Source organism: Monodon monoceros, unplaced genomic scaffold, assembly GCF_005190385.1.
Source record: "Monodon monoceros isolate NGI ecotype Baffin Bay Population unplaced genomic scaffold, NGI_Narwhal_1 Super_Scaffold_20, whole genome shotgun sequence".
Lineage (NCBI taxonomy): Eukaryota > Metazoa > Chordata > Mammalia > Artiodactyla > Monodontidae > Monodon > Monodon monoceros.
The window spans coordinates 135,053,856-135,069,610 of NW_021703777.1; the positions used below are offsets into that span (position 1 = coordinate 135,053,856).

The 15,755-nt window shown below is 50.1% G+C and overlaps 1 protein-coding gene and 1 pseudogene across 12 annotated transcripts in view; one reads left to right on the forward strand and one right to left on the reverse strand.

Moving 5' to 3' along the window:
• HTT (huntingtin) overlaps positions 1 to 15,755 on the reverse strand; it is a 136,487-nt gene that overhangs the window by 32,212 nt on the left and 88,520 nt on the right. For all 12 annotated transcript variants that reach the window (XR_003795462.1, XR_003795464.1, XR_003795463.1 and 9 more), the window contains one exon: positions 2,413 to 2,617. Coding sequence is in view for 9 of the 12 variants with exons in the window: in XM_029234592.1 (XP_029090425.1) it covers positions 2,413 to 2,617 (205 nt within the window). In the remaining 3 variants the exon portion in view is untranslated. The remainder of the gene's footprint in view (positions 1 to 2,412; positions 2,618 to 15,755) is intronic.
• Positions 5,525 to 7,174, forward strand: LOC114902283 (annotated as a pseudogene).

Below are 15,755 nucleotides of genomic sequence, written 5' to 3' on the forward strand. Positions count from 1 at the left end.
TTATTTTGAAAACTTTCAAGCTGATATAAAAGCTCAAAGAATAATTCAGGGCTTCCCTGCTGGCGCAGTGGTTAAGAATCCGCCTGCCAATGCAGGGGACACAGGTTCGAGCCCTGGTCCAGGAAGATCCCACATGCCGCGGAGCAACTAAGCCCGTGCACCACAACTACTGAGCCTGCGCTCTAGAGCCCGTGAGCCACAACCACTGAAGCCCGCGAGCCACCACTACTGAAGCCCACACGCCTAGAGCCCGAGCTCCACAACAAGAGAAGCCACCACAATGAGAAGCTCGTGCACCGCAACAAAGAGTAGCCCCCGCTCGCCACAACTAGAGAAAGCTGCGCACAGCAACAAACACCCAATGCAGCCAAAATAATAATAATAAATAAATTTATATATAAAAAAAGAATAATTTAATTAACAGCGACATACTCTTCACCTAGATTCAACTACTAGTAAGTCACCACCTTTGCGCTCAGGCACGCACGCCACACACATGCACGTGCTCCACACATACACACATACCCTACACACACTCGGCACTCATGCACACTGTACACACATGCAATTTGGGGGGCTGTACCATTTGAGAGTAATCTGCAGGTCAAGAGACTGCACCCCTAAATACCTCAGCAACTGTGTCCCCTAAGTACTACTCATAACCAAAAGCAACAAGTTATGTAGAGCTCACATTCAAATGTAGCTTGTTGACCCAATAATGTCCTTTTTGGTGGTTTCATCCCCCAGATCCAGAATGTAATCAAGGATCATAAAACTGTACCTATTTGTCATGCACTCTTACGTCTTTTCATCCAAGCCAACAGTTCTGTATCTTCCATGACACTGACTGACACTGCTGGAGAGCCCACATGATTCTTCTGTGGAAGGCCCTCCATTCATCAGACTGGGGTCTGCCCTCCCATTTCCTCTTGAACCCATTCCAGGTGGGCCTCTGCCCTCACCACCCACCATATGTGCAAAGGCAGAGGAAGAGGAGGAGGAGAAGGAGAGTGGGGCAGAAGCTAAGAAACTCTGGCTGAGGATCCATTTGGGCGGTGGATACCTTCTCACTTACTGTCCACCCACCCAACATCTGTTAGTATTATCAGCTAACTCAAGTCCTGCCCTTGGTGTCCAGGGAGGCTGCTGGGGAGGCTGCAATAACACAAGAGCCCAGGACCCTAATTCCTATGGTGCCCAGCCATCCGGTCAGACAGTGGGCTGGAGCACAGGCTTGGTCCTTGGAACATCCCCCTGGGTGCTCTGAGGCAAAATCCTCAAGGACCCAGGGCCTCACTGCTCAGAGCGTACTCCATGGATCAGAGCACTGGTACCCCCAGGAGTCTGGCAGAAATGCAGAGTCCCAGGCACCATCAGCCATCTGCTGAATCAGAACCTGATTTGAACAAGCTCCCCAGCTGATTTACACGCACAGTGAAGAAGCTCTGAAGTAGAAGACACAGATTTTCTGTTTCCGACTCTTACAATACTTTAGTCATCGTGACAGGCTTAAACTGTTCTCTAAGCATGTCGAATGTTTTCACTGCTCTGTCCTCCCCAACTAACTGTAAGCACCTGGAGGGCAGGAAGCAGTGATTATTTTTCCTTTGCATGTCCCACAACATATAGCACAGGGTAGAGGTGTAATACTGCTGCTCACGTTGGCTTTTCCACCGAAAGCACTGGACCAGCCAACGCGGGACCCACGGCCTCACTTGGCTGTCTTTCCATGCTGAGCAGAGAGGAGCTGACCTCAACCCTTCAGCCCCTGCAGTCTCCTATTTCCATAACTTTCTCTCCTCGCCATCGGCTCTTGAGTCTTCCAGAAACACTGCACTGAGGACTCAGCTGCGGGGCGGGTGGGGGGGCGGAAATCAAATCTTTTCTTTCCACATATGTACAAATGGCTGAGCAAGAGGGTGCCTAGAAACAGAGACTCAGACCTGACAACTTTTTCCAAAACAGGGCCACCCACAATCAGATACTTAACAAGTCTTCTTGAATGATAAAAAAAATAAGGTATTTCCAAGTAGTTTTGAAAGGCTGCTAAATAATTTCTTCATTATCTAAGAATAACCGGAACCACATTTAACTTTTAATGAAGTTAAGCCATCGCAACATGTCTGGCTCTGGAACCAATTTAAGGATGAGAACCCAGCAGGAGGGACACAGCATGACAAAAACGGCCCGTAAGATGGAACAGTGTCAAAGAAATCACATGTGAAAAGCAGTGGCTATTCTGAATGCCTGTAGTCGGACCACGTTTTCCCTACAATAGAGTGTCCATGAAAGAAAGATTAACATGCGGTGGATTCTTTACAAAGCCTCGTGAAAAGGGAGCCAGAGCTCAAGCTGCTCCGAGCCCCGGCACACGAGCCCAGGCTGGCCTCCCGGGGAGCAGAGCGCACGTACCGGGGGGTCTGCTGCACCTCTGCCCACCAGCGGTAGTCGGTGTGGCTGACCAGCAGGAGGATCTGACACCAGAGCAGCACGAGGGCCGGGTGGGTGGGGACCATGGAGCGCACCCACGCGTTCAAGCTCTCCAGGCCATAGAAGCTGCCGTCCGCGCCGTCCGTCAAGAGTCTCGAGGCAGCTGCGGTGATTCTCCGGAATGTCCCTAGAAACAAGCCAAAAATAAAACCGATTACGGGGAAACATCACGGTCCAACGCTTCGCAACCACGTGAAGCTTTTACACAAAAAAGATACACACAGGGCTCTTTGCTACATTGACACGTTCACAGCCTTTGGCACTTAGAAAATTCCAGCCTGACATTCTGCTTCCTCAATGGAGCAGCCAAGGAAGCCGGCGCCCCCACTGTCCCGTCCTCCCCACTGAGTGACCAGCTCTCCAGGGGCTCCGAGCTGGGAGTCTCAGTGGTGCTGACCGTGGACACAGCTCCACCGAGAAGGCAGCAGCCACCATGCAGCCCATCAGGTCACGGCACCCAGGACAGCCCAAGCCACAGCCGTGCGGGTGGGAACGGCAGGTCCCTGAGAGCCGAGGGCCAGGTGGCCTCTGCACCCAACACGGGGTGACCACCCGGGGTAAGGTGGCCGTGCAGGCAGGCGCCCACACTCAGACCCGCACGTCAGCAGCAGACCCAGACAGGCTCTGCCCCGGTTTCCCACAGCATCCTCCTTAGGGCCAGGAAAACTCTCCCCTAGGAGAGGCTGAATTCACGACTTCATTCTATCCCACCTCTGGAACGACACGAAGCCAGCTCCACATGCCTGTCTCTCCACCCCGCCCTGGATGCACCCAGACTGGCCCTCACCCCAGGGACACGGGGACACGTGCATGCCGTGAAGTGCAGCCTGGGACACAGCAGGACTGGACATGACAGGAGGTGGCCAGGGGCTCCCTGTCCCCCCAGCTGAGGACTCCTGGCATCACTGCTGGCGAGTCAAAAGCTTATTTCTGCTCTAAATTTCAACACATGCAAACACAAAAGGGCCCTAAAACAGGCAGAAACAAACAGACCACAGACTTCTTCTCACTCCTCATGACGGCTTACACCCACGCCCTGAGACAAGGGGAGAGCTGACAAAAGCTCGCCAAACAGAAACATCCGACGAGGAGCTTTCCAGTGCTCGCCTCCTCTCTGGCTGCACTGGCTGGGTTCTCTCCGGTTGCTGCCATGTCAGCATCGCCCACCTCAGGCCCACCCAGCCCTGGCCTGCTCCCTCTAGTGCCTCCGTCACTGCGTGGGCTCCCTGTGGGTCATGGACACAAGGGAAGAGCCAGGCGCTGTCCCAAAGGAACCCTGGAGCCAGACCAAGGCACGCGGGGAATGGCAGACCACGGATGTGGGGTTTTACTGAACAGGGAGCAGGAAACCATGGTCAGAGCTGAGATCCAGGTGACGGAGTGTCGAGGTGGGCTTTGAAATCAGACTGTGGCTCTGCCATGCCTGCTCGGTGACCCTGGCCGTACGTCCCCTGTGGCCTTAGTTTCCTCGCTTGTAAAATGGAATTCAGAGCACCAGCCGCTCACAGGGCTGCAGTAAGGATCAAATCATAAAGCCCAAGTGAAAGGCTCAGTACAGCGCTGGACAGAGCCGACGACCAGCAAGTGGCTGCTGCTGCCGGAAGGACGCCAGGGAAGTGCCCAGCCTTGGAGGGCAGCGTCCCGACAGCCCAGCAGGAGGAAGACGCTGGCGGGACAGGACAGGAAGTTAGGGGCCCACCGGGGGGCGACAATGACGCTGGGGTCTGAGCGTCTCTAATGACAAATGCCGAACAAGTCAACAAGAAGAGGAAGTTGGAGCAGAGCAGCTGTGCCAGGTGACAAGTCCGGCCTTAAGTGTAAGTCTGAGGTGCTGGCAGGACAGTAAGCACGTGTCTAGAGGGAGGATGGAAACGAGAGACCAAGGCAGCCATGACGGTGGAGTGACAGGACCTAAGGAGGCAGTTACCAGAGTCATCTCTGCAGCAATAACCGAGGCAGGTCACGAAGGAGGCGGTCCCATGGATGGGGAGGAGGAGGGAGGGAGACAGAGGGCGGGAGGGGAGAGCAGAGAGACCAACAACACTCAGTGGATGAAAGACGGTCCCTTCAACAAATGGTGCCGGGAAAACTGGGTCTTCACAAGCAAAAGGATGAAACTAGACCCCCAGCTCACTACACCACTCACAAAAATTAACTCTAAATGGATTAAGAACTTGAATGTAGGACCTGAAGCCATAAAGAAGAAAACATAGGTATTAAGCTCCCTGACACTGGTCTTGGTAATAATTTTTTGGATATGACACCAAAAGCAAAGGCAACAAAAACAAAAAAAAATAAGTGGGATTACATGAAACTAAAAAGCTTCTGCAGAGCAAAGGAAACCATCAACAAAATGAAAAGGCAACCTACAGAATGGGACAAAACTTTGCAACCCATACATCTGATAAGGGGTTAATTTCCAAAATATATAAGGAACACATAAATTAATAACAAAAATAAATCCAATTAAAAAGTGGGCAAAGTGGGATTTCCCTGGCGGTCCAGTGGTTAAGACTTCGCCTTCCAATGCAGGGGGTGTGGGTTCAATCCCTGGTCAGGGAGCTAAGATCCCATATGCTTCATGGCCAAAAAACCAAAACATAAAACAGAAGCAATACTGCAACAAATTCAATAGAGACTTTAAAAATGGTCCCCAGAGGACCAGTGTGGTGGGGCGGGGGGACGGGGGAGCTTGCAGGGCAGGGGACCAGGCCTGGGAGCCCAGCAGGCTCTCGGGGCCCGAGTGGGCGGGGCAAACGCCCTCCACTCCTTCTGCTGCTCCTCAGGTTCTGGAGTGCCCTCCCGCCTTCCTCCTTCCTACGCCCCCAAGGCCAGCGCAGCCCGGACGGGATGGGAACTCTGAGGGCGTAGGACGCCGCCCAAGAGCTGGGCAGACTTCCCCGGCCAACTGGGCGGGGGAAACGCTGGGCGCGCTCCCCCCACCCCCCGATCCGAGCCCCCAAGGGTCCCTCCAGGTGTGGGAACCCCTCGCCCCTCTCAGCCACCCCTCAGGGGTGCCGGTCCTGTCCGGCCTCCACTTCTCTTCCCCCTTCAGTGCCCCCACGTCCTACCGGTTCGCTTGGGGGTTCCTCCCATCTCTTTGGGCCTTGAGGTCCCCCACCAGCATCCAGCAGGTGCCCTAGTTGTGGGGAGACGTTGTAGGGAGACGCAAACTCCGCGTCTTCTCGCACCACCATCTTGACTCCGCCCTCTCGAGAAGCTCGGGATTTTATTTTTAGTAATTTCCCAACAGTACATAATCTGCTTACTGTGCCTCCTGTTCACTGTGTCTCTCCGCCTAGAAGCAGTGGCAGCCGGGCCTGGAGAGGAGACCATGTACACCTCAGCCGCCAGGGGCCTGCCCGCCGGGGTCCCCGCTCAGGACCCCGAACCCAAGGAGGCGCTGGGTCTGGGCCAACTGTCATCGGAGCTGCTTGTGATGGTGCTGAGCCACGTGCCCCAACACACTCTGCTCGGGCACTGCCGCCAGGGGTGCCGGCACTGGCACGACCTGGTGGACTGCCAGGCCCTGTGGCTGAGAATCCTGGCCCGAGGCCACGCCACCCTGTCACCCATCCTCCACACCTACCTGCCCCCGCCAACGACCCCAGGCCCTGTGTCCTGGGCCGCTTCTGCGAGAGCACACCCATAGGACGCAACCTCCTTCCGAACCCCAGTGGCGAAGCCTTCCTGAAATGGACGGTGCCGACTGGAGGAGATGCCTGGGGGGCAGAGGAAAACTGGGAGGTCACTCCCAGGGCCTGTATACAGACCAGCTTCCTGTGGTGTCAAAAGAAGCAGGTGTCAGATCTGGAGGAGGAGGGTCTGTGGCCGGAACTCCTGGACACTGGAAAACCTGAGATTTTCGTCTCTGCCTCTGACTGGTGGACAGACCAACAGTACACTGACAGTTTATATGGGCTAACTGTCCAGCCTCTAGATGCCAACCAGGCCGTCCTGCATCATTCCTTTCCTTGGTCTTCTCCCATCCAGCAGTGTAGAAAGAGTTTCTCCTTTGAGGCTAGCCATGTGTTCTCCAACCGTAAGAAGGTTGTACGCTTCGTGTCTTTTGAACACTTGGTCCGGGACATTGATTTCTGGTCTGAGCAGTATGGAGTCTATCTGTCCCACTCCAGTGTGATTGTGCGGGTCCATCTGCCCTAGTCAAGGGCTGTCCTTGCAAAACTACCGGACCGTGCCTTCCAGGAGCTGGGCCCATTGGCAGGGTCATCTCAGTAATCAAGGGCTTGTAGCTCCCAGGCATCCTGGGATCTCATGAATCCAGTCAAAGTTCGTACTGGGCCCTGTCTTCAGGTTCTGGAAGCTACTAGGAGAAAGTTCCTCCATCAAATATACTGGCTGCTCCTGCTCTCAGGCAGCCCCTTCTACTGAGTGGAGACACAGGGGTGAGCACAGGGAAATGCTGGATCGGGAGAGGGCTCCTCCCCCCCGCCACGACAGGCCCCTCTGGTTCAGCCCCGGTGCCCTCTGCCCTTGCTTTCTCATGTTTCTGCATCAGAGGTTTTATTGATCCCGTGCAGGAAGCTCTCTCCTCCCATCTGAACGAGAACCTCATCCCTGTGGCTGAGAAAATTCCAGCCCCTAACTTTCTGTGGTTTCAAGACTGGGACCAGGACTCAGAGCTGAAAGCTAAACTAGCTCAAAAAATGTCTGGACACAGAGGCTTCTGCCCACACTGTGAACAACGAAATGGTCCCCTGAGCCCAACCCTACCCTGAATTGTATGGTGTATAAAATTATTTTGTTATTTTAAAATTCTTTTTTAAACATGGAGAGAATAAGTGAGCACTATATCTGCCAAAACAAACAAACAAACAAAAAACCCATGGTCCACAGGAAGAAAAAAGTCTTCAAAAAAATTTTTAAAAGTGGGCAAAGGATCCTAATAGACATTTTTCCAAAGAAGATATTCACATGGCCAAGAGGTACATGAAAAGGTGCTCAACATCCTTAATCATCAGGAAACTGCAGGTCAAGACCACAATGACATATCACTTCACACCTGTTAAAATGGCTATCATCAAAAAGACAAGAAATAACAAGTATTGGTGAGGCTGCGGGAAAAAAAGGGAACCCTTGTGCACTATGATAGGAATGTAAATTGGTGCAGACACTGTGGAAAACAGTACAGACGTTCCTTAAAAAATTAAAAATAGAGCTACCAGAGGAGGAGTCAAGGTGGAACTGTGGGAAGACGCGGAGTCAGCCTCTCACCACAACTAGGGCGCTTGCCGGCCGCTGGTGGGGGACTCCGACCCCCAAGGAGACAGGAGGAACCCCAGAGTAAACCAGTAGGATGTAGGGGGACCAAGGGGGGAGGAGAAGTGGAGACCAGACAAGATCGGCACCCCTGAGGCTGGGGAGATCAGGAGAGGCAGGTGGGAGGGACTCTCCAGGAAGAGCCAGAGAAGAGTGGAGGGCGAACGCCTGGTCCACTCGGGCCAGGGAGCCTGCTAAGCTTCCAAGCCGCTCCCCCAGCCCCCAAAGCCCCATCCAGGCCGCATGGATCCTGGGGGCATAGGAGGGAGGCCAGGGAGATCAGAAGTGGCAGGCGGGAGGGGCCCTCCGGGAGGAGCAGGAAAGGAGCAGTGGGCGATTGCCCTCTCAACTGGGGCCGGGGGAGCCTGCTGAGCTCCCAGGCCAGTCTCCTGCCCCCCAAAGCCCCCTCCAGGTCACGTGGGTCCTTGGGGGCATAGGAAGGAAGCCGAGGGGAGAACAGGAGAGGCAGGCCCAGGACCAGATGGCTTCACAGGCGAATTCTATCAAACATTCAGAGGAGACCTAACACGAATCCTTCTCAAACTCTTCCAAAAAACTGCAGAGGGAGAAACACTCCCAAATTCATTCTACGAAGCCACCATCACCCTGATACCAAAAGATATCACAAAAAAAGAAAATTATAGACCAATATCACTGATGAACATAGATGCAAAAATCCTCAACAAAATACTAGCAAACAGAATCCAACAGCACATTAAAAGTATCATACACCATGATCAAGTGGGATTTATCCCAGGGATGCAAGGATTTTCCAATACACGCAAATCAATCAATGTGATACACCATATTAACAAATTAAGGAATAAAACCCATATGATCATCTCAATAGATGCAGAAATAGCTTTTGACAAAATTCAACATCCATTTATGATAACAACTCTCCAGAAAATGGGCATAGAGGGAATCTACCTCAACATAATAAAGGCCATATACGACAAACCCATAGCAAGCATCATACTCAATGGTGAAAAACGGAAAGCATTTCCTCTAAGATCAGGAACAAGACTCTTGCCACTCTTATTCAACATAGTTTTGGAAGTCCTAGCCACAGCAATCAGAGAAGAAAAAGAAATAAAAGGAATACAAATTGGAAAAGAAGAAGTAAAACTATTTGCCGATGACATGATACTACACATAGAAAATGCTAAAGATGCCACCAGAAAACTACTAGAACTAATCAATGAATTTGGTAAGGTTTCAGGATACAAAATTAATGCGCAGAAATCTCTGGCATTCCTATACACCAACAATGAAAAATCAGAAAGAGAAATTAAGGATACACTCCCATTTACCACTGCAACAAAAAGAATAAAATACCTAGGAATAAACCTGCCTAAGGAGGCGAAAGGCTTGTACTCAGAAAACTATAAAACACTGATGCAATCCCTATCAAACGACCAAACTACAGAATTAGAACAAAAAATCTTACAATTCGTACGGAAACACAAAAGACCCCAAATAGCCAAAGCAGTCTTGAGAAAGAAAAACAGAGTTGGAGGACTCAGACTCCCTGACTTCAAACTGTACCACAAAGCTACAGTAATCAAGACAGTATGGTACTGGCACAAAAACAGACATACAGATCAATGGTACAGGACAGAATGCCCAGAGATAAACCCACATATATATGGGCATCTAATTTATGACAAAGGAGGCAAGAACATACAATGGAGAAAAGACAGCCTCTTCAATAAGTGGTGCTGGGAAAACTGGACAGCTACATGTAAAAGAATGAAATTAGAACACTACCTAACATCATACACAAAAATAAACTCCAAATGGATTAAAGACTTAAATGTAAGACCAGACACTATAAAACTTTTAGAGGAAAACATAGGAAAAACACTCTTTGACATAAATCACAGCAAGATCTTTTTTGACCCACCTTCTAGAGTAACAGAAATAAAAACAAAAATAAACAAATGGGACTTAATTAAACTTAAAAGCTTTTGCACAGCAAAGGAAACCATAAACAAGACAAAAAGACAGCCCTCAGAATGGGAGAAAATATTTGCAAATGAAACAACAGACAAGGGATTAATCTCCAAAATATACAAACAGCTCATGGAGCTCAATATCAAAAAAACAATCCAGTTAAAAAACAGGTGGAAGACCTAAATAGACATTTCACCAAGGAAGACATACAGATGGCCAAGAGGCACATGAAAAGATGCTCAACATCACTAATTATTAGAGAAGTGCAAATCAAAACTACAATGAGGTATCACCTCACGCCGGTCAGAACGGCCATTATCAAAAAAACTAGAAACAACAAATGCTGGACAGGGTGTGGTGAAAAGGGAACCCTCCTACACTGTTGGTGGGAATGTAAATTGATACAACCACTATGGAAAGCAGTATGGAGATTCCTTAAAAAACTAAAAATAGAACTACCATATGACCCAGCATTTCCACCACTGGGCATATACCCTGGGAAAACCATAATTCAAAAAGTGACATGCACCACAATGTTCACTGCAGCACTATTGACAATAGCCAGGACATGGAAGCAACCTAAGTGTCCACTGACAGATGAATGGATAAAGAAGATGTGGTACATATATTTACAATGGAATATTACTCAGTCATAAAAAGAAATGAAATTGAGTTATCTGTAGTGATGTGGATAGACCTAGAGTCTGTCATGAAGAGTAAAGTAAGTCAGAAAGAGAAAAACAAATACCGTATGCTAACACATATATACAGATTCTTAAAAAAAAAAAAAATGGTTCTGATGAACCTAGTTGCAGGGCAGGAATAAAGAGGCAGACATAGAGAATGGACTTGATGACATGGGGTAGGAGGGCGAAGCTGGGGCGAAGTGAGAGTATCATTGACATATATACACTACCGAATGTAAACTAGTTGGCTGGTGGGAAGCAGCAGCATAGCACAGGGAGATCATTTCGGTGCTTTGCGATGACCTAGAGGGTTGGGATAGGGAGGATGGGAGGGAGGCTCAAGAGGGAGGGGATATGGGGACATGTGTATGGATATGGCTGATTCGCTTTGTTGTGCAACAGAAACTAACATGGTATTGTGAAGCAATTATACTCCAATAAAGATCTATTAAAAAAAAATACAACTACCATATGATCCAGCAATCCCACTTATGGGTATATACCTGAAAGAAACAAAATCACTAACTCAAAAAGATACCTGCGGGACTTCTCTGGTGGCGCAGTGGTTAAGATCTGCCTGCCAACACAGGGGACACCAGTTCGATCCCTGGTCCGGGAAGATCCCACATGCTAAGGAACAACTAAGCCGGTGCACCACAACTACTGAGCCTATGCTCTAGAGCCCGTGAGCGACAACTACTGAGCCCATGTGCCACAACTACTGAAGCCCGTGCTCCACAAGAAAAGCCACTGCAATGAGAAGTCCGCGCACTGCAACAAAGAGTAGTCCCCGCTCACCACAACTAGAGAAAGCCCGCGTCCAGCAACAAAGACCCAACGCAGCCAAAAATAAATAAATAAGTGTTCCTTAAAAAGAAAAAAAAAAAGATACCTGCACTCCCATGTTCACTGCAGCATTAATCACAGGAGCCAAGACACGGAAACAAACCAAGTGCCTATTGAAGCATGAGTGGATAAAGAACGTGTGACACACACACACACACACACACACACACACACACACAGGAATATTATTTAGCCATAAAAAAAGAAGAAAATCCTGTCATTTGCAACAGCATGGATGGACCTTGAGGGCATTGTGCTAAGTGAAATAAGTCAGAGAAAGATGAATACTGTTTGATCTCACTTATATGTGGAATCTAAAAAAACCAAACTCATAGATACAGAGATCAGACTGACAGTTGCCAGAGGTGGTGGTGGGGGAATGGGTGAAAGTGGTCAAAAGGTACAACCTTTCAGTTACAAGTGTGGAATTAACCACAGAAACCTCAGCTCAAGTTGGACTTGGGACAGGCCTGTAGGGGAAGCTCTCACGCCTACTGAAGAAGGTGTCTCCTTCCTGCTGGAGAGTAAGTAAGGGACGCCAAGTAGGCGCACATCTCCTCCTCTTTGGGGTGATTGACAATGCACAAGAACACATGCAATTAAGAGGTTGGAAAGAGAAGACTGAAGGAGAAGTCGAGGGACGAGGGAGTTTCAGCGAGCTGAAGTCTGTCCATGGAACTGGGCTGCAGGGTCCGGGAAGATGAGGACCTGGGAAAGCCCACAGGTGGCCTTTGCAGAGGCATTTCTGGTAATGAGATCAAGAGGCAAACCGCTGAGGATGGAGATAAAGAGGGAAAGCAGAGCGCTAGAAGCAACAACAATAAACTCCTGAAACATTTCTTTTGAAAAACTGTGTAGTAAACAAGAAGAGGAGGACAATTCAGGAAGCCGCAGAGCAAAGAAAGGGTTTGTTCCGACTCGTAGGCTGGATCAGCAGCGCAGCTCTAGGCGAGAAGGAAAGACAGACTTTTATGTCTTGCCGCGTGGAGTGTGCAGCAAAGAGAGCGTGAGTGAACGAAGGAGACGCTCAAGACACAAACTGGAAGAAATGATCATGGGAAGAGCAAACGCAAGAGGGGATGGGAACCAGGATGGGAGACGAGATGTCAGACGGAGGAATTGGACGGACACTGGTGCTGGCCTGGGGCTAGACTCTCGCGGGGGAACCGGCACTGCTGATGGTGTGCGACGTACGAGGACTGGCCCAGGCTCTAGACACCTCCCCGCACCATCCCACCACCTGGGAGCTCACGCATTACAAGCCCCGTGACTCAGTTACGTCAGCTAGAACATGGATATCACGGTGTGTGCCGGGCCCACAGCAAGTGCTCTGCAAACATTAGCTGCTACACTTACCATCACCAACCCAAGAAGCAGCACGACATAATGGGCAAGAAAAAATTCTCGGGTTTTCGCTCTTGGTTTTATCATATGACCGTTCAGAACCTGAATTCTCTCATCAGTAGAAATGGGGAACTATCTCATAGAGTTGTTCTAAGGGTTGATGGAGATAATCATGTAAAGGGTACCACGCACCCCTAAGAGAACACCGTCAGCAGCCCCATCCTGGCCCAAGCACGAATCTGAATCAGTGCCCATTTTATCACTGCAGGAAGACCATTTTCTCTTCCTTCTAGTAATCCTACTTTGACCCACACATAAAACACTGGGAAGAGAGCTCTGCCTGTGAGGAAGGAAGGGAGAGGGTCAGGAATGGCTCCACCGCCCACTGCTGCCCTCAGCTGGGTGAGCACTGGATGGCAGCGGGGAGGGCACACGGTGGGGGCTGGCGGAGGTGCGGGGGGGACTGGAAAACACGGTGGGCAGTTAGGAAGCCTTACTGTGGCCACAGGCCGGAGGACTCAACCCAGCCCTGCCTGCAACAAAGCAATGGACACTGTCAGCCTCCTGTCATGGCTCCACCTTCTGCTTCTATCTGGCCTGTCTCAGAGGAGGGGACGAGGTGTTAGCTACCCAGAACCTATAAAATGGAGACTAGGTAACTTTCTTGGCTCTTCTGTTTATGCTGGATTGAATGTGAAATAGGCAAAGGACTTTGGGATTCATACGCCACCACCACCCCCCCCCCCCGCCAACAACAGAAAATGAGAGGTCAAGGCCAGTACTCAGACTAGCTCCTGTCCTAAGAAATAATACCTGAAATGGGCAAATTCAAAGATCTCGATTTTCAACGGAGGGGTGAAATTATTGTCATTGTTTAAGCAATGCATAAATAAAAATTACCAACTTTAGGTGCTAAAGACACCTTATTTATATAAAAGACAAGATGATTTATTTTATCTCAAAAGCAACCAACACAGTAATTCTGCTGCCTGGTGCCTTTAAAAGAAATGGCATCAAAATACATGAGGAGATAGAAACAGACATTTGTACACAACCATACACCCCTTATTTACAAATACTGGACCAACTGAACAATGCCCAAAGACACGAGTGGCAAAACCCACGTGCCCCGATACCCAGCCCGGGCTCCGGAGCAGAGCGCGGCCTTCTCAATATTCCACTCCATGCATGGCTGTTCAAATTTAACCAAAATTAGACTGAATAAAAGCTCCTCAGTCACAACACCACACTTCCAGTGCCCATCGGCCACGTGTGGCCAGAAGCAACTGGATTAGTGCAGACACAGAACATCTGCACACTGCAGGAAGCTGGACTTGACAGCACTGCAACATACCATAAAAGTATTTCCCCTGATTTCTGAGAAAAGGAAGAGGAAGTTAGAGCGACGGGTGAGTGAACAGCACGGAAATCCACTGGAACGCCATGGTAATCCACTTGAATGCGCCTAAGGCCGCAGAATGCACTGCTCTTATCCAAAGAAGGTAGAAAGCCGTCCTTCAATGTGAACTGGTACCCTTCTGGTGTCAGATCCAAACCAACCGATGGCCAAACATTAAAATGGCCCACATACTAAAAACAGCTTATCCTTCACATGGCTTAATTATTTTCTCAACTTTAGACTTATCGCAGTGGGTGGGACATAAATCAAAAGATCCTCAAAAAGAAAATTATTTCAATGGTAAGTAAACAAGGTGGCTGGAAGCTGTAAACCATCATCAAAATTAAATTCTGGCCACACTCTTGGGCTGAGGGCGACCACAGGTACGTGAAGCAACCATGCAGAGGTGTCCTTCTCCATCACTCCCAGGCCGCGCGAGCCCAGGTCCCTGCCCGCCCCCTCAGCCCCTCCGAGCCCTCACTCCTCTCGGCAGGAACACTCTCTCCGAAGGGCCAGCTCCTTCTCCTTCAGGCCTTAGCTCAGCAGCCCCTAGGAGAACCTGCCCCTACTGCCCCCCCCCCCCCCCCGTGCTGGCTGTCACTGTGCTTTTGTTTCCTTCTCAGGAGATAGCAAGGCTTGTGGTGACATATCTGTGTATTGTCTGCCCCGCTAGACTGAGCACCACAGAGGCAGGAATCACGTCAGCTGTACTGACCACCGCACACCCAGGGCCCAGCACAGTGGCGGCGGACTCAGTGCATCTTTGCTGAATGAATAAAGGTTGACAGCGGTAACTATCTCCTGCTCTAGTGGTATGTATGCGGGTATGTGTGTGTTTTAATTTGTATTAAAGGAATATACACACGTGCTTTTTAAATCCCACAACAGATGGGGGCTTCTGCCTTTACAGGTGCCCGCCCCACCCCTCTTAAGGCGACCATTTGCTATCGTTCTGCTCTCAGTCGTGGTGTTACCTCCAAACTTGCCTTGGTACGCTTTCATCACCTGCAGTGGACCGTCAGTCATTCTGTCTGCTCCCCTTCCCTTACTACTGGAAAGTAACCCTTCCTCCCAAAGGAATGCTGTCCAGCCTCTCACCCAGCCCAGGCTGGCCAGAGCACCCAGGGCTCACGAGTCCCTCACAGGACTCCCGCAGGGGCTGAGACCAGAGGCCATCCTTTCTGCCGCGGGGAAGGAGCCCCACAGAAAACAAAGGCAACACAGTAAAAGAACTGAGACGTGGAAATACACGACGCGGCAACAGAATTAAACACACCAGGGGCAGTCACGCCCAAAGAGAGCACCTCCCCCCGCACTTCCAGGACTCAAACCACTTCCAGGTTTGCTTCATATTTGGACCATGACTTCCTTGCTGTTTGCTTTTCCTAGAGATTAGAATTGCCTTTCATTTTTTCTTGCTGAGAAAAGGATATGCCTGAACCCTATAACTAGCAAGACATTCCTCTTGAAAACACTCATTCCTGTTGAAACACGCTGACTGTCCTAAGGCGGGCCGGTTGCTTCCTATGCTTGCTACATGGCTGGGATCTTGTGACCTCTCTCTTGAGGGCACTGTTTTTTTTAATCCACAATCATATGTAAAGGTAACAAAAACATCGCGTCTTTCCAAGTCTTTACGACGGGAGGAAGCGCCCAGGTTTACTGTTCGCATCAGCACACCGCCTTCAAAGGCACAGCGGGCGGGGCGGGGGGCGGGGCTCACGCTGGGCAGCACCTCCTTACGCCCTGGGAGC